Below are 24,517 nucleotides of genomic sequence, written 5' to 3' on the forward strand. Positions count from 1 at the left end.
GTGGAGCTGGGAATAATCATAACAAGGTGGAGCTGGGAGCAATCCTAACAAGGTGGAGCTGGAAGCAATCCTAACAAGGTGGAGCTGGGAGCAATCCTAACAATGTGGAGCTGGGAGCAATCCTAACAAGGTGAAGCTGGGAGCAATCCTAACAATGTGGAGCTGGGAACAATCCTAACAATGTGGAGCTGGGAACAATCCTAACAATGTGGAGCTGGGAACAATCCTAACAATGTGGAGCTGGGAACAATCCTAACAATGTGGAGCTGGGAACAATCCTAACAATGTGGAGCTGGGAACAATCCTAACAATGTGGAGCTGGAAACAATCCTAACAATGTGGAGCTGGGAACAATCCTAACAATGTGGAGCTGGGAACAATCCTAACAATGTGGAGCTGGGAACAATCCTAACAATGTGGAGCTGGGAACAATCCTAACAAGGTGGAGCTGGGAACAATCCTAACAAGGTGGAGCTGGAAGCAATCCTAACAATGTGGAGCTGGGAGCAAACCTAACAAGGTGGAGCTGGGAGCAATCCTAACAATGTGGAGCTGGGAACAATCCTAACAATGTGGAGCTGGGAACAATCCTAACAATGTGGAGCTGGGAACAATCCTAACAATGTGGAGCTGGGAACAATCCTAACAATGTGGAGCTGGGAACAATCCTAACAATGTGGAGCTGGGAACAATCCTAACAATGTGGAGCTGGGAACAATCCTAACAATGTGGAGCTGGGAACAATCCTAACAATGTGGAGCTGGGAACAATCCTAACAATGTGGAGCTGGGAACAATCCTAACAATGTGGAGCTGGGAACAATCCTAACAATGTGGAGCTGGGAGCAATCCTAACAATGTGGAGCTGGGAGCAATCCTAACAATGTGGAGCTGGGAGCAATCCTAACAATGTGGAGCTGGGAACAATCCTAACAATGTGGAGCTGGGAACAATCCTAACAATGTGGAGCTGGGAACAATCCTAACAATGTGGAGCTGGGAACAATCCTAACAATGTGGAGCTGGGAACAATCCTAACAATGTGGAGCTGGGAACAATCCTAACAATGTGGAGCTGGGAACAATCCTAACAATGTGGAGCTGGGAACAATCCTAACAATGTGGAGCTGGGAACAATCCTAACAATGTGGAGCTGGGAGCAATCCTAACAATGTGGAGCTGGGAGCAATCCTAACAATGTGGAGCTGGGAACAATCCTAACAATGTGGAGCTGGGAACAATCCTAACAATGTGGAGCTGGGAACAATCCTAACAATGTGGAGCTGGGAACAATCCTAACAATGTGGAGCTGGGAACAATCCTAACAATGTGGAGCTGGGAACAATCCTAACAATGTGGAGCTGGGAACAATCCTAACAATGTGGAGCTGGAAGCAATCCTAACAAGGTGGAGCTGGGAGCAATCCTAACAATGTGGAGCTGGGAGCAATCCTAACAAGGTGGAGCTGGGAGCAATCCTAACAATGTGGAGCTGGGAACAATCCTAACAATGTGGAGCTGGGAACAATCCTAACAATGTGGAGCTGGGAACAATCCTAACAAGGTGGAGCTTGGAACAATCCTAACAAGGTGGAGCTGGGAACAATCCTAACAATGTGGAGCTGGGAACAATCCTAACAATGTGGAGCTGGGAATAATCCTAACAATGTGGAGCTGGGAACAATCCTAACAATGTGGAGCTGGGAATAATCCTAACAATGTGGAGCTGGGAACAATCCTAACAATGTGGAGCTGGGAACAATCCTAACAATGTGGAGCTGGGAACAATCCTAACAATGTGGAGCTGGGAATAATCCTAACAATGTGGAGCTGGGAACAATCCTAACAATGTGGAGCTGGGAACAATCCTAACAATGTGGAGCTGGGAACAATCCTAACAATGTGGAGCTGGGAACAATCCTAACAATGTGGAGCTGGGAACAATCCTAACAATGTGGAGCTGGGAACAATCCTAACAATGTGGAGCTGGGAACAATCCTAACAAGGTGGAGCTGGGAACAATCCTAACAATGTGGAGCTGGGAACAATCCTAACAATGTGGAGCTGGGAACAATCCTAACAATGTGGAGCTGGGAACAATCCTAACAATGTGGAGCTGGGAACAATCCTAACAATGTGGAGCTGGGAACAATCCTAACAATGTGGAGCTGGGAACAATCCTAACAATGTGGAGCTGGGAACAATCCTAACAATGTGGAGCTGGGAACAATCCTAACAAGGTGGAGCTGGGAACAATCCTAACAATGTGGAGCTGGGAACAATCCTAACAATGTGGAGCTGGGAACAATCCTAACAATGTGGAGCTGGGAACAATCCTAACAATGTGGAGCTGGGAACAATCCTAACAATGTGGAGCTGGGAACAATCCTAACAATGTGGAGCTGGGAACAATCCTAACAATGTGGAGCTGGGAATAATCCTAACAATGTGGAGCTGGGAACAATCCTAACAATGTGGAGCTGGGAACAATCCTAACAATGTGGAGCTGGGAACAATCCTAACAATGTGGAGCTGGGAACAATCCTAACAATGTGGAGCTGGGAACAATCCTAACAATGTGGAGCTGGGAACAATCCTAACAATGTGGAGCTGGGAACAATCCTAACAATGTGGAGCTGGGAACAATCCTAACAATGTGGAGCTGGGAACAATCCTAACAATGTGGAGCTGGGAACAATCCTAACAATGTGGAGCTGGGAACAATCCTAACAATGTGGAGCTGGGAACAATCCTAACAATGTGGAGCTGGGAACAATCCTAACAATGTGGAGCTGGGAACAATCCTAACAATGTGGAGCTGGGAACAATCCTAACAATGTGGAGCTGGGAACAATCCTAACAATGTGGAGCTGGGAACAATCCTAACAATGTGGAGCTGGGAACAATCCTAACAATGTGGAGCTGGGAACAATCCTAACAATGTGGAGCTGGGAACAATCCTAACAATGTGGAGCTGGGAACAATCCTAACAATGTGGAGCTGGAAGCAATCCTAACAAGGTGGAGCTGGGAGCAATCCTAACAATGTGGAGCTGGGAGCAATCCTAACAAGGTGGAGCTGGGAGCAATCCTAACAATGTGGAGCTGGGAACAATCCTAACAATGTGGAGCTGGGAACAATCCTAACAATGTGGAGCTGGGAACAATCCTAACAATGTGGAGCTGGGAACAATCCTAACAATGTGGAGCTGGGAACAATCCTAACAATGTGGAGCTGGGAACAATCCTAATAATGTGGAGCTGGGAACAATCCTAACAATGTGGAGCTGGGAACAATCCTAACAATGTGGAGCTGGGAACAATCCTAACAATGTGGAGCTGGGAACAATCCTAACAATGTGGAGCTGGGAACAATCCTAACAATGTGGAGCTGGGAACAATCCTAACAATGTGGAGCTGGGAGCAATCCTAACAATGTGGAGCTGGGAGCAATCCTAACAATGTGGAGCTGGGAACAATCCTAACAATGTGGAGCTGGGAACAATCCTAACAATGTGGAGCTGGGAACAATCCTAACAATGTGGAGCTGGGAACAATCCTAACAATGTGGAGCTGGGAACAATCCTAACAATGTGGAGCTGGGAACAATCCTAACAATGTGGAGCTGGAAGCAATCCTAACAAGGTGGAGCTGGGAGCAATCCTAACAATGTGGAGCTGGGAGCAATCCTAACAAGGTGGAGCTGGGAGCAATCCTAACAATGTGGAGCTGGGAACAATCCTAACAATGTGGAGCTGGGAACAATCCTAACAATGTGGAGCTGGGAACAATCCTAACAAGGTGGAGCTTGGAACAATCCTAACAAGGTGGAGCTGGGAACAATCCTAACAAGGTGGAGCTGGGAACAATCCTAACAATGTGGAGCTGGGAACAATCCTAACAATGTGGAGCTGGGAACAATCCTAACAATGTGGAGCTGGGAACAATCCTAACAATGTGGAGCTGGGAACAATCCTAACAACGTGGAGCTGGGAACAATCCTAACAACGTGGAGCTGGGAACAATCCTAACAACGTGGAGCTGGGAACAATCCTAACAACGTGGAGCTGGGAACAATCCTAACAATGGGGAGCTGGGAACAATCCTAACAATGGGGAGCTGGGAACAATCCTAACAATGGGGAGCTGGGAACAATCCTAACAATGTGGAGCTGGGAACAATCCTAACAATGTGGAGCTGGGAACAATCCTAACAATGTGGAGCTGGGAACAATCCTAACAATGTGGAGCTGGGAACAATCCTAACAATGTGGAGCTGGGAGCAATCCTAACAATGTGGAGCTGGGAGCAATCCTAACAATGTGGAGCTGGGAACAATCCTAACAATGTGGAGCTGGGAACAATCCTAACAATGTGGAGCTGGGAACAATCCTAGCAATGTGGAGCTGGAAACAATCCTAACAATGTGGAGCTGGGAACAATCCTAACAATGTGGAGCTGGGAACAATCCTAACAATGTGGAGCTGGAAACAATCCTAACAATGTGGAGCTGGGAACAATCCTAACAATGTGGAGCTGGGAGCAATCCTAACAATGTGGAGCTGGGAACAATCCTAGCAATGTGGAGCTGGAAACAATCCTAACAATGTGGAGCTGGGAACAATCCTAACAATGTGGAGCTGGGAGCAATCCTTACAATGTGGAGCTGGGAACAATCCTAACAATGTGGAGCTGGAAACAATCCTAACAATGTGGAGCTGGGAACAATCCTAACAATGTGGAGCTGGGAACAATCCTAGCAATGTGGAGCTGGGAACAATCCTAACAATGTGGAGCTGGGAACAATCCTAACAAGGTGGAGCTGGGAACAATCCTAACAAGGTGGAGCTGGAAGCAATCCTAACAAGGTGGAGCTGGAAGCAATCCTAACAAGGTGGAGCTGGGAGCAATTCTAACAATGTGGAGCTGGGAGCAATCCTTACAAGGTGGAGCTGGGAGCAATCCTAACAATGTGGAGCTGGGAACAATCCTAACAATGTGGAGCAGGGAACAATCCTAACAATGTGGAGCTGGGAACAATCCTAACAATGTGGAGCTGGGAACAATCCTAACAATGTGGAGCTGGGAACAATCCTAACAATGTGGAGCTGGGAACAATCCTTACAATGTGGAGCTGGGAACAATCCTAACAATGTGGAGCTGGGAACAATCCTAACAATGTGGAGCTGGGAACAATCCTAACAATGTGGAGCTGGGAACAATCCTAACAATGTGGAGCTGGGAACAATCCTAACAATGTGGAGCTGGGAGCAATCCTAACAATGTGGAGCTGGGAGCAATCCTAACAATGTGGAGCTGGGAACAATCCTAACAATGTGGAGCTGGGAACAATCCTAACAATGTGGAGCTGGGAACAATCCTAACAATGTGGAGCTGGGAACAATCCTAACAATGTGGAGCTGGGAACAATCCTAACAATGTGGAGCTGGGAACAATCCTAACAATGTGGAGCTGGGAACAATCCTAACAATGTGGAGCTGGAAGCAATCCTAACAAGGTGGAGCTGGGAGCAATCCTAACAATGTGGAGCTGGGAGCAATCCTAACAAGGTGGAGCTGGGAGCAATCCTAACAATGTGGAGCTGGGAACAATCCTAACAATGTGGAGCTGGGAACAATCCTAACAATGTGGAGCTGGGAACAATCCTAACAAGGTGGAGCTTGGAACAATCCTAACAAGGTGGAGCTGGGAACAATCCTAACAATGTGGAGCTGGGAACAATCCTAACAATGTGGAGCTGGGAATAATCCTAACAATGTGGAGCTGGGAACAATCCTAACAATGTGGAGCTGGGAATAATCCTAACAATGTGGAGCTGGGAACAATCCTAACAATGTGGAGCTGGGAACAATCCTAACAATGTGGAGCTGGGAACAATCCTAACAATGTGGAGCTGGGAATAATCCTAACAATGTGGAGCTGGGAACAATCCTAACAATGTGGAGCTGGGAACAATCCTAACAATGTGGAGCTGGGAACAATCCTAACAATGTGGAGCTGGGAACAATCCTAACAATGTGGAGCTGGGAACAATCCTAACAATGTGGAGCTGGGAACAATCCTAACAAGGTGGAGCTGGGAACAATCCTAACAAGGTGGAGCTGGGAACAATCCTAACAATGTGGAGCTGGGAACAATCCTAACAATGTGGAGCTGGGAACAATCCTAACAATGTGGAGCTGGGAACAATCCTAACAATGTGGAGCTGGGAACAATCCTAACAATGTGGAGCTGGGAACAATCCTAACAATGTGGAGCTGGGAACAATCCTAACAATGTGGAGCTGGGAACAATCCTAACAATGTGGAGCTGGAAACAATCCTAACAATGTGGAGCTGGGAACAATCCTAACAATGTGGAGCTGGGAACAATCCTAGCAATGTGGAGCTGGGAACAATCCTAACAATGTGGAGCTGGGAACAATCCTAACAAGGTGGAGCTGGGAACAATCCTAACAAGGTGGAGCTGGAAGCAATCCTAACAAGGTGGAGCTGGAAGCAATCCTAACAAGGTGGAGCTGGGAGCAATTCTAACAATGTGGAGCTGGGAGCAATCCTTACAAGGTGGAGCTGGGAGCAATCCTAACAATGTGGAGCTGGGAACAATCCTAACAATGTGGAGCTGGGAACAATCCTAACAATGTGGAGCTGGGAACAATCCTAACAATGTGGAGCTGGGAACAATCCTAACAATGTGGAGCTGGGAACAATCCTAACAATGTGGAGCTGGGAACAATCCTTACAATGTGGAGCTGGGAACAATCCTAACAATGTGGAGCTGGGAACAATCCTAACAATGTGGAGCTGGGAACAATCCTAACAATGTGGAGCTGGGAACAATCCTAACAATGTGGAGCTGGGAACAATCCTAACAATGTGGAGCTGGGAGCAATCCTAACAATGTGGAGCTGGGAGCAATCCTAACAATGTGGAGCTGGGAACAATCCTAACAATGTGGAGCTGGGAACAATCCTAACAATGTGGAGCTGGGAACAATCCTAACAATGTGGAGCTGGGAACAATCCTAACAATGTGGAGCTGGGAACAATCCTAACAATGTGGAGCTGGGAACAATCCTAACAATGTGGAGCTGGGAACAATCCTAACAATGTGGAGCTGGAAGCAATCCTAACAAGGTGGAGCTGGGAGCAATCCTAACAATGTGGAGCTGGGAGCAATCCTAACAAGGTGGAGCTGGGAGCAATCCTAACAATGTGGAGCTGGGAACAATCCTAACAATGTGGAGCTGGGAACAATCCTAACAATGTGGAGCTGGGAACAATCCTAACAAGGTGGAGCTTGGAACAATCCTAACAAGGTGGAGCTGGGAACAATCCTAACAATGTGGAGCTGGGAACAATCCTAACAATGTGGAGCTGGGAATAATCCTAACAATGTGGAGCTGGGAACAATCCTAACAATGTGGAGCTGGGAATAATCCTAACAATGTGGAGCTGGGAACAATCCTAACAATGTGGAGCTGGGAACAATCCTAACAATGTGGAGCTGGGAACAATCCTAACAATGTGGAGCTGGGAATAATCCTAACAATGTGGAGCTGGGAACAATCCTAACAATGTGGAGCTGGGAACAATCCTAACAATGTGGAGCTGGGAACAATCCTAACAATGTGGAGCTGGGAACAATCCTAACAATGTGGAGCTGGGAACAATCCTAACAATGTGGAGCTGGGAACAATCCTAACAATGTGGAGCTGGGAACAATCCTAACAATGTGGAGCTGGGAACAATCCTAACAATGTGGAGCTGGGAACAATCCTAACAATGTGGAGCTGGGAACAATCCTAACAATGTGGAGCTGGGAACAATCCTAACAATGTGGAGCTGGGAACAATCCTAACAATGTGGAGCTGGGAACAATCCTAACAAGGTGGAGCTGGGAACAATCCTAACAATGTGGAGCTGGGAACAATCCTAACAATGTGGAGCTGGGAACAATCCTAACAATGTGGAGCTGGGAACAATCCTAACAATGTGGAGCTGGGAACAATCCTAACAATGTGGAGCTGGGAACAATCCTAACAATGTGGAGCTGGGAACAATCCTAACAATGTGGAGCTGGGAACAATCCTAACAATGTGGAGCTGGGAGCAATCCTAACAATGTGGAGCTGGGAACAATCCTAACAATGTGGAGCTGGGAACAATCCTAGCAATGTGGAGCTGGGAACAATCCTAGCAATGTGGAGCTGGGAACAATCCTAACAATGTGGAGCTGGGAACAATCCTAACAATGTGGAGCTGGGAACAATCCTAACAATGTGGAGCTGGGAACAATCCTAACAATGTGGAGCTGGGAACAATCCTAACAATGTGGAGCTGGGAACAATCCTAACAATGTGGAGCTGGGAACAATCCTAACAATGTGGAGCTGGGAACAATCCTAACAATGTGGAGCTGGGAACAATCCTAACAATGTGGAGCTGGGAACAATCCTAACAATGTGGAGCTGGGAACAATCCTAACAATGTGGAGCTGGGAACAATCCTAACAATGTGGAGCTGGGAACAATCCTAACAATGTGGAGCTGGGAACAATCCTAACAATGTGGAGCTGGGAACAATCCTAACAATGTGGAGCTGGGAACAATCCTAACAATGTGGAGCTGGGAACAATCCTAACAATGTGGAGCTGGGAACAATCCTAACAATGTGGAGCTGGGAACAATCCTAACAATGTGGAGCTGGGAACAATCCTAACAATGTGGAGCTGGGAACAATCCTAACAATGTGGAGCTGGGAACAATCCTAACAATGTGGAGCTGGGAACAATCCTAACAATGTGGAGCTGGAAGCAATCCTAACAAGGTGGAGCTGGGAGCAATCCTAACAAGGTGGAGCTGGGAGCAATCCTAACAAGGTGGAGCTGGGAGCAATCCTAACAATGTGGAGCTGGGAACAATCCTAACAATGTGGAGCTGGGAACAATCCTAACAATGTGGAGCTGGGAACAATCCTAACAAGGTGGAGCTTGGAACAATCCTAACAAGGTGGAGCTGGGAACAATCCTAACAATGTGGAGCTGGGAACAATCCTAACAATGTGGAGCTGGGAATAATCCTAACAATGTGGAGCTGGGAACAATCCTAACAATGTGGAGCTGGGAACAATCCTAACAATGTGGAGCTGGGAACAATCCTAACAATGTGGAGCTGGGAACAATCCTAACAATGTGGAGCTGGGAACAATCCTAACAATGTGGAGCTGGGAACAATCCTAACAATGTGGAGCTGGGAACAATCCTAACAATGTGGAGCTGGGAACAATCCTAACAATGTGGAGCTGGGAACAATCCTAACAATGTGGAGCTGGGAACAATCCTAACAATGTGGAGCTGGGAACAATCCTAACAATGTGGAGCTGGGAACAATCCTAACAATGTGGAGCTGGGAGCAATCCTAACAATGTGGAGCTGGGAACAATCCTAACAATGTGGAGCTGGGAACAATCCTAGCAATGTGGAGCTGGGAACAATCCTAACAATGTGGAGCTGGGAACAATCCTAACAATGTGGAGCTGGGAACAATCCTAACAATGTGGAGCTGGGAACAATCCTAACAATGTGGAGCTGGGAACAATCCTAACAATGTGGAGCTGGGAACAATCCTAACAATGTGGAGCTGGGAACAATCCTAACAATGTGGAGCTGGGAACAATCCTAACAATGTGGAGCTGGGAACAATCCTAACAATGTGGAGCTGGGAACAATCCTAACAACGTGGAGCTGGGAACAATCCTAACAATGTGGAGCTGGGAACAATCCTAACAATGTGGAGCTGGGAACAATCCTAACAACGTGGAGCTGGGAACAATCCTAACAATGTGGAGCTGGGAACAATCCTAACAATGTGGAGCTGGGAACAATCCTAACAACGTGGAGCTGGGAACAATCCTAACAATGTGGAGCTGGGAACAATCCTAACAACGTGGAGCTGGGAACAATCCTAACAACGTGGAGCTGGGAACAATCCTAACAACGTGGAGCTGGGAACAATCCTAACAATGTGGAGCTGGGAACAATCCTAACAATGTGGAGCTGGGAACAATCCTAACAATGTGGAGCTGGGAACAATCCTAACAATGTGGAGCTGGGAACAATCCTAACAATGTGGAGCTGGGAACAATCCTAACAATGTGGAGCTGGGAACAATCCTAACAATGTGGAGCTGGGAACAATCCTAACAATGTGGAGCTGGGAACAATCCTAACAATGTGGAGCTGGGAACAATCCTAACAATGTGGAGCTGGGAACAATCCTAACAATGTGGAGCTGGGACCAATCCTAACAATGTGGAGCTGGGAACAATCCTAACAATGTGGAGCTGGGAACAATCCTAACAATGTGGAGCTGGGAACAATCCTAACAATGTGGAGCTGGGAACAATCCTAACAATGTGGAGCTGGGAACAATCCTAACAATGTGGAGCTGGGAACAATCCTAACAATGTGGAGCTGGGAACAATCCTAACAACGTGGAGCTGGGAACAATCCTAACAACGTGGAGCTGGGAACAATCCTAACAACGTGGAGCTGGGAACAATCCTAACAATGTGGAGCTGGGAACAATCCTAACAACGTGGAGCTGGAAACAATCCTAACAATGTGGAGCTGGGAACAATCCTAACAATGTGGAGCTGGGAACAATCCTAGCAATGTGGAGCTGGGAACAATCCTAACAATGTGGAGCTGGGAACAATCCTAACAATGTGGAGCTGGGAACAATCCTAACAAGGTGGAGCTGGGAGCAATCCTAACAATGTGGAGCTGGGAACAATCCTAACAATGTGGAGCTGGGAACAGTCCTAACAATGTGGAGCTGGGAACAATCCTAACAATGTGGAGCTGGGAACAATCCTAACAATGTGGAGCTGGGAACAATCCTAACAAGGTGGAGCTGGGAACAATCCTAACAAGGTGGAGCTGGGAGCAATCCTAACAATGTGGAGCTGGGAGCAATCCTAACAATGTGGAGCTGGGAGCAATCCTAACAAGGTGGAGCTGGGAGCAATCCAAACAATGTGGAGCTGGGAGCAACCCTAACAAGGTGGAGCTGGGAACAATCCTAACAATGTGGAGCTGGGAACAATCCTAACAATGTGGAGCTGGGAACAATCCTAACAATGTGGAGCTGGGAACAATCCTAACAATGTGGAGCTGGGAACAATCCTAACAATGTGGAGCTGGGAACAATCCTAACAATGTGGAGCTGGGAACAATCCTAACAATGTGGAGCTGGGAACAATCCTAGCAATGTGGAGCTGGAAACAATCCTAACAATGCGGAGCTGGGAGCAATTATAACAATGGGGAGCTGGGAACAATCCTAACAATGCGGAACTGGGAGCAATCCTAACAATGTGGAGCTGGGAGAAATCCTAACAATGTGGAGCGGGGAACAATCCTAACAATGTGGAGCTGGGAACAATCCTAACAATGTGGAGCTGGGAACAATCCTAGCAATGTGGAGCTGGAAACAATCCTAACAATGCGGAGCTGGGAAAAATTATAACAATGGGGAGCTGGAAACAATCCTAACAATGTGGAGCTGGGAGCAATTATAACAAAGTGGAGCTGGGAACAATCCTAACAATGTGGAGCTGGGAGCAATCATAATAAAGTGGAGCTGGGAACAACGTAATAAAGTGGAGCTGGGAACAACGTAATAAAGTGGAGCTGGGAACAACGTAATAAAGTGGAGCTGGGAACAACGTAATAAAGTGGAGCTGGGCACAATCGTAACAAAGTGGAGCTGGGCACAATCGTAACAAAGTGGAGCTGGGAACAATCGTAACAATGTGGAGCTGGGAGCAATCATAACTCAAGATTCCTCACAGCCCCCAAATTGTAATACATTCAGCTGTCAGGCTCAAAGTCATACAGAAGACTAGGATTATAAGATCATGGCAATTGAGGAGAACCAAGATGTGAGAATGTATATTTGGATGGCAAAACTATTGAGGTTTTTGTGAAAATATCTTGATTGTATTGAAACACAAGGTGAAGTAGATGCTGGTGTGATAGTAAGAGTTAGAGTTATGGTTAGGGAAGAACTTATGCCAATATGATTTTAAGAGTTAGAATGGGGGTAAATTTAGGCAACTTTTACCATTACTAATTAGCAGAATGTTTCAAAGGTTGTCACAATTGAGCGTGGTAGTGGGGATAAGCTCCCTCTCCCTAAAAAATACCCTTATGGTGTACATCACAAATAGTCTCTGACAACCAAATTCAGCTCTTGACCTTCTTGTGTAGGTTAGCTACTAAGCCTGGTGAAACTTATTTTTAGGTGATTATATATGAATGCCATGGAAAAAAAAAAAAAAATGACAATAACCCTAATTTAGAAGGTAGAGAGTATCATTTTCAGATATAAAGTTACTGCATAATGATCCCCCATTTCCCAGCTACTCTTGTATTTTAAAGCAGTTAGTACTCCAAATTCTTTTGATACGTTTTCAATTTGAAAAACATGAAAATAATTACACTACCACTAAAGTGACAAGCCCATCTTAACATGTCATATCATTAACCTAAACTTGACTGACAAGTCCCACCCTGAAAAAATATTTTAACCCTACCACAAACTCTAAGTCCAAATGGCACTCATTCCAAAATAAAAACCCTCCCTTCCATAATTCTACCACTAACCTTAAGTCAACAGTGGCAATTCTCCCACTATAAACCATCTTAAAAGCTCTCATAATTGTAAAAAAAAAAAATTTTTTAAAAACCTATTGGGAGGAGCAAAGGTAGTCCACCAGTCATTTTGGGCAGGTAGAGCTCTAATTGGGAGGAGCAAAGGTGGTCCACCAGTCACTTCGGGCAGGTGAGGCTTGTCAACTTTAAATGGTACCTAGGAGAAGGCAACTGATTCAAAACCTCTACTGCCTTGCGGGATTACCCCAATCAGGGGAAAGGCTAAGGGAGTAAACCTCAACAAAAAATCTGGAGACGGAGTCCCTAAGGCACTCTGACTTTATATTGTCATCACAGACAACTCCTGTGGTACATTTAGAGCCAAGCTGTATCGATTGTCTTCCCCTTGGATCTTCTGGCTTTGCTGAGAGGGAGGGAGGACTGCTACATGGGCATTTCCAGCTATCCTCCCATATCACCCTGCCAAGGCTATGTGGCTCCACTACTACACCATTGTCTCCTGAGATGGAGGTTGCCAACAACTGCTATCAACCAAGGGAGAGAGAGGCCATAGATAAACATTCACAGCAGGAACTCGTCTACAGCCACAACAAAAAAAATAAAAATAAAAACTTTCCTTTTATCCTATGTACTGAAAACCAAACGGAACTTCAATAAAAAAAAAATAGTTTCATCTACCAGACACGTGTATGTAGTGTGATGATGTATGCAAGTGAAACCTGGTTAGTGAGAGTTGAGGACATGCGTTGCATGGAGAGAAATGATGAGAATGATAGGGTTGATATGTAATGCAAGTGTTAAAGACAGGTTTAGATCAGATGACCACAGAGTAAAATGAAATCTGGGCAGTTATATGTACAGAAGAGGAGAATTTTTTTAGTATGGCACTCTATGGAATAGCAGATGAGAGTTCTTGGTTTAGTAGATGTAGAACAATTAAGGTAGGAGGTGCAGTCCACAGAGGAAGGCTAAGGAAAAACAAGGGAGGAGGTGATAAAAACGGCATTGAGGGAAAAAGAGATAAATCAGAGATAGGTTGATTTGGAAGGAAATTTGTTAAAGCCATCCAACACATGCCCGCATGTAAAATGAATGTCAAACTGATGATGATGATGATGATGATGATGATGATGATGATGATGATGATGCCGCCGCCAATGCTAATGTTATTATTGAGCACCATCCATTTCGAATGAATCAGATGATTATTGGTGGCATTTTATTATTATTTTATTTATTTTTACAAAGGAGTCCTCACTTATCAAGGTCCAGAGGCCACTCGAGGATAAGGGTTAATACATGTACAATTTGTTTCGCTGATATTTTTCTAGTTAGAATTCTTTCTTGGAAAACATTGGATACTCATGGGAGGAACCATATGAAGGTTGCCAACATCCGTAAGTGAATATGTTTCTGTGGAAGCACACCCAGTTTGTCAGTTTGTGTCGTTAACTACTGAGCCACCATGGCCTTTCAGCTGTTACTACTGCGGCTGCTCATTCGTTTGTTGAGCATCATTCATGATGATAACGATGATTTTGTAGGTATTCGTTTCCTCAATATTATTCTATTAAGAATTCTTTCTAAAAGGATAGGTATTTACAGAACAAACCACGTGAAGGTTTTTTTTTTTTTTTTTTACAAAGGAGTCCCCACTTACCAAGGCTCGGAGGCCACTCGAGGGTAAGGGCTAATGAGAGTACAGTAGTCAATGGGACAATATTGTAGTAATCGTTAGTAGTGGAAATTTGCTAAATTAGATTACTTGTTTACATTGGACTTGAAGATGACCATATTGTAGTCAGCTGGAAAGCAGGCAAACAGAAGAGAGTTCCACAAGCATACAGTTTTAAGAAAGAAGCTTTGTTCATGGAATCTATGTTTAGGTTTAAGCACAGATAAAGAGTAGGGAAATTTATTAATAGACGAGTGTTTTTCATGAAAGTTTGGTAAAGGGGGACCATAGATTGGAGCTCAGATGAAAATAATGAAAAAGCAGAGAGAGGCTCATGTCTCTTCTGTAGGAGAGGGTGCAGGGAAGAGATAAGGGCATCCCCCACTAAGATACGAAGTCTATTTTGAACTCTGTCAAAGCAGAATAAGGTCTTTCTAGCAGCTCCTGCCTAGAAGTTGTAACAGTACTTCATCCTTGCACATATTTGGTTCTTATACACGTAGAGAATTGCATCAGCAGCAAGATATCTACTGGTATTAGAATGGTCCTACCATTTTTCCAGCAATCTTGGCAACAGATTTGCTGTACGTGTTCTATTTCAGATATGGCGTAGAAGTCAGACCCAAAAGCTTGTCCAAACTTGGAGCTTTCCAAAGATGAGAGCCATTCATTTCAATTGATGTCAGACAGGGTTAAGTGTTGATGATAGAAAGATAAAAGCTTGGTTTTAGATGCATTAAAATTAATCAGCCACCTACTTCCCCATTGCATCACATGTTCAAGATCAGAGATCTTGTGAAATATGGTTTCCATTCTGCTAGATCTTCAGCAGATGTGCTAACAATTATATCTCATAGGATTAGCGAATCTCTCAATCAAGGCTTCCATGCTAGGGCATGGGTCTGACCTTTACCCCTGATCTAAAATGGAACATGCACATCAAATCCATTGCCAAGGTCGCTGAAAAAATGGTTAGACCATTCTAACACTCCAGTAGATATTACATCTTGCTGCTGATATAATTCTCTACCTGTAAAAGAGCAAAGTACATCCACTATTAATAATTTCCCCCCACTGTGCCTAAACCTAAATGGAGATTCCATGAACAAAACTTCTTTCTTAGAACTGCATGCCTGTGGTACTCTATTCTGTTTCCCTGTTTTCCAACTGAGTACAATATGGCTGTATTCAAGTCCAATGTGAACAAGTTCTTGATGAGCTGTTCCTCTTAAGTAATAAAATTTACCAATTTTCCACTACTAATGACTACTATATTTTCCCATTGACTACTATACACTCATTAACCCATATCCTTGAGTGGCCTCCAGGCCTTCATAAGTGGTGACTCATTTGTAAAACAAAAGTCACCACTTATGAAGACCTGGAGGCAAGATTTGTTTTTATTTTACATATTTGAATATGAATATTATTATGAATATATATATATATATATATTATTATAGTAAAAAAATAATTATATATATATATATATATATATATATATAATATAAAGCTGTGTGTATGTGTGTGTGTGTCTGGTCACGAATAGGTTCCTATATGGTTGAATATTATAGAAAACTGATCACATATAATGATAGAAGATGTATTGAGACACAGGAATGGGTATGTTTGATCTGGCAGAACGGTGGTTCATTAAAATTGTGGGGTCTGCGTTTGTGTCTGGTCCCCAAAGTATAAAAATAAAAAATTGAAAAATGAAAAAAAAAAAAAAAAAACGTTTACAAGGGTTTTTGATATAGATGTACATAAGAATACTTTGATAAGTATGTTTTAACTTAAATAGGGATGGTATAATAAAATTGTGGGGTCTGTGTTCGCGCCTGGCCGCCATAGAATGGAAATAGGCACAAACTTTAATAAAGACTTTTCATATCTATCTGCTTAAGTATACTTTGATAATTATGTTTCAGTTTGAAGAAATATGGTATGATAAAATTATTGGGTGTTCGTTCGCGCCTGACCTCCATAGAATGGAAATATGTCACAAAGTTTAACAAGGTTTTTTTAATATAGATCTACAGAATATTGTGATAAGTGTTTCAGTGTGAACAGGTATAGTATAATAAATTATGGGGTTTATCTATTTTATTTTTACTTTCATCATATTTTGCTTTGGTTTTGATACCCCCAAATTCGAAGCTATCTCTTTACAACCCCCTCCTTTTCATAACCTATCATACGTTCATCAATCACAGTCTATTTTCTGTAGGCTGTTTTTGAACCCAGTCAACGACGGGTATTTTTGCTAGTATCTATCTATCTATATATATATATATCTATACATACATACATATATATATATATATATACACATTTTTGGAACAGAATCAAACATGAACTGAATGAACTTTCCCATTATATAAAAAAATAGGGAGGGGGGGGGGCAAAAATTTTTTTATGTATAATGGAAGATTCTACTTATAAACACTGCTGATAGGAACTGACGAATCAAATTAATTCACGTTCTGTTATCAACCAATCAGAAACCAGAATTGTTCCAGAAAAATTTAATCTTTTAGTATTTCCAGCACATAATTTTTTTGTGTCAATGCAAGAAGGATCTTTTGCTCTTTGCTTGAAAAATTATAAAGTCCAGAACCTGTACAGAACAGCAACCCTCTGAAAATTCTTTGTATCCGGGACTTGAAAAGCTACCTATCAGAAACTCTTTTGAAATTAAACATGGCTTCCAATTCAAGAACAATATTGTGGAAAACTATCTTCTATGTGAAGGGTCAGTAACCTAGGATCGAATCTTGCCCACAAAGGCATTTTGACTGATCCACAAGTCTGATTACCAATGACTATTTTAATATGAGAGACGAGGCTTTAGAATTCAACAAAAGGCTTGCTGTCTTTCTGATTTAGCTAACAGAATTTGAATACAATGACTGCAAAAAACACGATCAAAACTCAATCACCGCCATTTCTGCATAAAAATTTAGAAAAAAAAAAAAAAAAAAAAAAAAACATAAAACAAAAACTGAGAGCTGGTTTGACTGACTGACCGGTAACAGACATAAGGTGTGGACAACTTCAAAGTGACAATGTTGTCTCAGTCGGCTTTCTATTTTATTACTTCAACAGTGACTTCCCCTCTATTGCTTACCTTTGTACTGTACACTATGTAAGTTTCTGGAATCTTTAAATAGGCCATGTTTTAAGTTTTTAATAACAATTTCAAACATAAATGTTATACTTTTATCCATTTCGCTTCGGATTTAAAAAAAAATATTTTGATGTTCTTTGAAGAAAACTAATTTTTATTTTATTTTATACTGTCAAGGTCATGTTCGTCAGAAAGTTGATCGATTCATTTCCCTATCTCCTCCAAGCTACGATTTGCTTTTGACAGTGTCCTACTTGCAACTCCTAACTATCTCCAACTGGCGTCAACTGATCTGTTATAAAACCTCTTGCCAATTCTAATTATATCTCAGGTCCTTTTTTTCTCATCATCTGTCATACTTTAATTAAAACCACACCTAAAAGCTGCCCACACACTAACTCGAAAATATATTTGTTATATAGAGCGCTGTGAGAATTATTTTCTTGAAGATCCTAACAAATCAAATTTATTTCAGCCGAGTTTCTGTATAATATCATGAAGTACTGTTATATTGAGCACTGTCAAGAGGATGTCAAGTAAACTGAACGATTATTATTATTATGATCGTTTTTGATGTCTAGAAAATATGTATCAAGACGAAAGATATTTTTAGGATAAAAGTGTTACGTCAAAAATGTATCAGAAATTTTAACGAATGGATGTTAAAACGAGCAAGAATGTTAGAACACAAACAGTGGAGAGGATTATAGTGATGGCATCAGGTGGTCTTAACGTTATGCGAGTTAATGACATAACGAGATAGATTGGTAATACACATAATGACAGTTTAGAGTCAGACGAAAAAAGTTGGACAAGTTAACACAAAAGATATCTCCACGTTTTGGAAGCTGGGAGAAATGCGACTTCAGAAAATTATGTCTTGGGAAGTCAAGAATAAAGTTATATCAAATATATAACCTATTGTTGTTTGGTTTCCTTCGGAGGGAGATGAACTTGCATAATGAGAGACAAAGACAACAGAGGGAGATGAACTTGCATAATGAGAGACAAAGACACAACAGAGGGAGATGAACTTGCATAATGAGAGACAAAAGACACAACAGAGGGAGATGAACTTGCATAATGAGAGACAAAGACACAACAGAGGGAGATGAACTTGCATAATGAGAGACAAAGACACAACAGAGGGAGATGAACTTGCATAATGAGAGACAAAGACACAACAGAGGGAGATGAACTTGCATAATGAGAGACAAAGACACAACAGAGGGAGATGAACTTGCATAATGAGAGACAAAGACACAACAGAGGGAGATGAACTTGCATAATGAGAGACAAAGACACAACAGAGGGAGATGAACTTGCATAATGAGAGACAAAGACACAACAGAGGGAGATGAACTTGCATAATGAGAGACAAAGACACAACAGAGGGAGATGAACTTGCATAATGAGAGACAAAGACACAACAGAGGGAGATGAACTTGCATAATGAGAGACAAAGACACAACAGAGGGAGATGAACTTGCATAATGAGAGACAAAGACACAACAGAGGGAGATGAACTTGCATAATGAGAGACAAAGACACAACAGAGGGAGATGAACTTGCATAATGAGAGACAAAGACACAACAGAGGGAGATGAACTTGCATAATGAGAGACAAAGACACAACAGAGGGAGATGAACTTGAATAATGAGAGACAAAGACACAACAGAGGGAGATGAACTTGAATAATGAGAGACAAAGACACAACAGAGGGAGATGAACTTGCATAATGAGAGACAAAGACACAACAGAGGGAGATGAACTTGCATAATGAGAGACAAAGACACAACAGAGGGAGATGAACTTGCATAATGAGAGACAAAGACACAACAGAGGGAGATATGTTCTTGGCCTGTGTACTATACAGACTGAATGTTAATGAAATGCTTTATTATATGTGGAACATCCACACATACATACAATAATAGAAGAACATTTTAACCACTAGACATCACACACTGTATATATCACAACGTTAAAGAGACATCACTTAAATAGACGTTTATACAACATACTGACCTACCTGCATTTGCCACTAGTCTCTTGCGTTTAGCCTTGGTCAAAAAAAAATAAAAATAAATAAAGAGCCTCCAACCTAATAGGTCCTGTTAACTTCTCTGTCCTAAAATAACTACCACACCTTGCTTAACAATACCACTTCAACTGCCTCTGCTTGTCCTAGTGAGCATTTTCCTCTTCATTGTTTCTAATACCTTTGTTCCCGATGGACATATTTTCTTTTTTTTGTCATACTTTTCCCTCATTCCCCAACACTTGGGGTGCAGGGGAAATACTGACAGTATCACAAGACAAAGGTAATGCAAAAGAATTCTAACGCAAACAGAAAAAAATTATAATCAAAGAAAAAGAGGAAATAAAAAAAAAAGGATATAAAGAGAATTTTCAAAAATAAATAAAATAAAACGAATAGAAAGAGGTACTTACCAATTTCTGCTGCCTTTTCAACAAGGCAAACCCGTAATTCAACTTCATTGTCATTCGCTAATTGCTTTAGGCGACACGCTGCTGCAAGACCAGAAGGCCCACCTCCAACAATTAGAATATCAGCTTCATCAGCAAACCTTTCCATGTCGATATCTACAATGAGGAAACAGTAAGGTTAAAATCTATAAAATAAAAAAAAAACTCCTCAATTCAACATTCACAGTAGTAATAGCACGATTTCAATATTTTTCCTGATTCCGATACAATCACCAATTCCGTACTAAATTACCAATTCCGATTCTTTATAAATCTTTAAATATTTAACTATAAAATTGTTATTTTGTCCCGATTACTGTAAAAACACATCTTAAATGTGCATGTATTTTCTCAAAGGTAAAAACACACTTGTGAGAGAATGATCTATTGATTTTAGTCTTACTGGAAATTTAAATCAATAAATATTTATTATTTTATTATTACTACAAGCAGTGGAAGATGTTTCTTAAACCAAAATCAAATAAAAAAGATAATTTAAGGAATCGGTTTTGGCATCAGAATATAGGATCAAATTTTTCTGATTCCGATACCCCAAAAAGCTCCAATTTTTTCGATTCAGATTAATCACCCAAACACTAATTCACAGGCAACACGAATTGGAACATTGCCAAGGTTGTTGCAAAAAAGGTTGGCTTCCTCTACCATGCTAGAAAATTGCTTATATCTGACAGTATTTTATATTTCTACAACGTCAATATTCGCTAATGTATAAATTATTGTTCACCCGTCTGGACTGGTGCATCTGCCACTAGTATCTTGCGTTTAGCCTTGGTCAAAAAAAGAGAGAGAGCCTCCAACCTAATAGGTCTCACATTATCAACCACTCTAAACATCCATCCCATTACTGAAATGTTGCATCCCTGTGCCTGTTTTACAAGTATTTTAATGGAATGTGCTCCAATGAACTTTAAGCACTTATATCCCTCCCCAGCATAAATACCCCTGACTAACCTGACAAACAGTAAAATCTCACTCCTATACTTTCCTAGAACCTGCTAGACTTAAGAATTCCCTTCTAAGACTGCTTCTCTGACTGTACTGGCATGCAGACATTCCAATGTAATGTAAACTGACATATTGCTGCTCAACTACCTTCATAGTATTCCTCTAGAATGACACAATGTATGTGTGCGAGTCTACAAATAGGCTTAGTTGTGATGACCTCAGAGGAAAATTAATCTGAAAAGGACAGAGAGATGTGTGCAGAATAAAGATTTTAATGGCATACACAGCATAATACCGTTGACACACCGATTCCTGGTAGCTTACCAAAGTCAAGCAATGTTAAGCCTGGTCAGTACTAAAATGGGTGACCATTTGGGAATACTAAGTGCTGTATGTGCTCTCTGATTATCTCAACACTGTTTTCAGTCGTCCTGAACTTCTCTTTGCAATTAAAATCAAGCATTTTTACTCCAGACACGGCATGAAGCCACTTGTAACTAAAAAAAGTAAATAAATAAACTTGCCAATGATAAGTGTTAGATGGAATAGATTCTGATCCAGAAAACAGCAATTCTTCCCTCTTTGTCAGAAACATTGCTTCTTCTGGAATGTGAGGACTAAAGGACAACATAAGTGAAGTGAGAGTTGTGTGGCTGCTGAAACTAAACCAAAGATCTACTTCCTACATTCCTTAAAGTTAAAATAATTCTTTAAACTTCAAATACAGATACTGACATCATAAAAACTACTGCCTTAGTAACATGTACTCTGCCTACTGCTATTTTGTCTGCCAATCACATGTTTCTATTTCGTATGAAAAAAACAAGCTCCCAAAACACCACTTTTATACATAGTCCTTTATAGCTATTTTTACCTGACAACTTTTTAAAGAAATAACATCAAAATAATTTTAAGACAAAAAATATTCATATGATGTCAAAGACGTCTACTCAAAAAGTCCCAGCACATAAAATGAACTAGTTCAATATAAAGACAAGCCAAAAACTATATGGTCCCCTAACTGATACCTTGAATTTTAGGAGAAACATAAAAATTAGCCCCAAAAGGTGTTTTTCAAGACCCAGAATTTTCCCAAGGTCAGATATTATGTTTCCAGATATATATCTATATATAGTTATTGAGTTTTTGGGACGAATGGACAAGGGTAAATTCTAAGGTCCAAATTTGACTAAGTCGGTGGACCAAAATTTCCTTTTGTTTACACAAAGCTGACTTCAGTTTTGTTTTTATTAATTTTTATACAAATAATTTCTAAAATATCAATGAAAAAAAAAATCAACACCATTAATGATTTTATAACAATCCTTGGCAGATTTTTGTGCCAACTATGATTAGACCAGTAAGCGCCGGCCTAAAGCGGAAAATTATTTTAACTTGATACGCATTTTATATTTTTAAAGTAATGAACATAATATGAAAAAAATTATTATATAATTTTCTTTTATACTAAGTGACCTTTTTTTGATAATCTGAAAAAAAAAAAAAAAAAAAAAAAAAAAAAAAATTCAGACATAAAAAGTTCAAAATTTAAGTATTTTTGTTTGAAAACATATTTTCTAATGTTCTTTGGATGATTATTCATTATTGAAGCAAAATTAGAAAAGCGAAATATTGAATTTTAAATAAAACCAATGGTATCTACTTAATTGTCATGTGTTGTAATGAACATATCCAAAAATTATGAAAAACGATAAGGTGGAAAATTAATTATTAATGAAAAACGATTTTGAAGAGAATAAGCAAAAATTGAGTTTAGCTAAAAAATACACAACAGGAGAGTTCCAATCATAAAAAGGGAAGTAATCATTTTCTGAAAAGTGAAAATCTTAGGCTAATTCAGCAAAACTTAATTTCCTTAGAAACAGAACCTTACAGTTGGATGTTAGGTGGATCACACTCTACTTCTGTGTGTGGTTATCAATCACTATAATCCTTTCCTGATTATAGTGGAGTGATCCTCTTTTTTTTTTCATGGATCAATGTAATTCTATAAGTAGGATAATTATTTTATATTCCTAGGAAATTGTACAGAGAGGGCACCATTCTCAGTAAACATTACTCCTTGGCATTGGTAATCTTTGTTCTCACCATGATTAACTATTTCTTTATAGTATTGCTTTCTAGTATCTACAGGGTGGAATGATAAAATTGTCGCCTTAGAAAAGACAACATGATTCCATTTCCATTTGATGAAAATTGGTTTTCTTTTGTTGCTGCAGATCATCTACTACTTAGCCAATTGTGTACAAATCCCAAGAGCGATAGGAGCCTTCTATCATGTCTGAAAGTGACACAGTGTTCAACGAGCGAGATCGGAGATGCGCCGTTCTACAACTCATGCTCTCTACTGATCCAGGTTATGACAACAGGACCATTGCCAACACTCAAAATTCAAATATGGACGGTTCAACCCTTGAGAGCACAGCTCAACAAAGTTTTTGGTCATGGTTATGGTTTTTAGTGTGGTTTTAAATGAGGGCCACCTCATGCCACCTCCAATCTTCAAAGTCAGCTTGAAATTCAACACCAAAGTGTACCTGGATGTGCTGAAGAGTATGGTGATCCCCTGGTGCAACCAGGTGGCCACTGGCAGACATTGAATAGATGTCAGCTCTACCACATAATCAAGTTACCCGAATTGATTTTTTCAATAAAAGTTTTAAAATAAAGCTGTAGTGTTGTTTTCTTTAGGGGCAACAAATTTATTGTTTCACCCTGTATTTTGGAAGAAAATAAAACAGAGAAATAAGATTTTTAATTTTAGAACAACCAAATTGAATAATGCCAATTAAGAGTCAAAGTGGTATTTACTTCCTTCTCACCACAAGGTCAACAAGGTATGGCAAATGAAGCCAGTGCCTGTAAAAGAGGAGCACTCTGGCCATTTAAAAATTGCCTGAGCAATTTCATCAGCATTCTCCAGTAGAGGCACCTCAGGTAGTAAGCGATAAACTTACTCTCTCAAAAGCCAGGAGGATGGATTTCCTAGGACTATGCAGAACTCAGCCCTAAATTCAGTCAATAAAAAAAAAAAAAAAAAAAATGGCCTATACTCTGTTGGCTTTGAAGCCGGAGTAAAAATGACGGGCTGAAGTAAGGGCCAAAATGGAGTGTTGCAAGTCACCTGACCATAAACTTGCCAGTCACAAGGATCATGCCCTAAGGTATCATGGATCGCCATGCCACCTACAGTCTACAAGTGGTCCAGTTCTTCATTGTTTTTTTGAGGGGAAGGGAGTTATCTCATTTTTGCATAGGGTTGCAGTTAGCAAATTCATGGCTGTGCTGATAGGGTGGTCCTCTTGCATGTACAAGCTCGCAACTTGTACACAACTTTTATTGAGGTTTTGATGAAATGTTTTTGACTGATTTTATGTTGTTCTGAAAGAGACAATAAAACACTCAATTATCTGGGACAGTTAAAATTGTTTTTCAGGATGCTAATAGGGAATGAAAAAATTTCATAGGCTGATAACTACACTTTGATCCTGGCATGAAGACATCAAAGTATTGCCTGACAGTTTATGGTTACTTCTGTGGAGTCTC

The 24,517-nt window shown here is 41.1% G+C and overlaps 1 protein-coding gene across 1 annotated transcript in view; it reads right to left on the reverse strand.

The window, feature by feature from the left end:
- Positions 1 to 24,517, reverse strand: part of LOC145268289 (electron transfer flavoprotein-ubiquinone oxidoreductase, mitochondrial-like) — a 162,109-nt gene that overhangs the window by 95,004 nt on the left and 42,588 nt on the right. Inside the window, exon 3 of the mRNA XM_080123696.1 lies at positions 19,949 to 20,101. Coding sequence (XP_079979822.1) covers positions 19,949 to 20,101 — 153 coding nt within the window. The remainder of the gene's footprint in view (positions 1 to 19,948; positions 20,102 to 24,517) is intronic.

This window comes from Euprymna scolopes, chromosome 43 (genome assembly GCF_053919585.1).
Source record: "Euprymna scolopes isolate OS-2025 chromosome 43, ASM5391958v1, whole genome shotgun sequence".
In the NCBI taxonomy this organism is placed as follows: Eukaryota; Metazoa; Mollusca; class Cephalopoda; order Sepiida; family Sepiolidae; genus Euprymna; species Euprymna scolopes.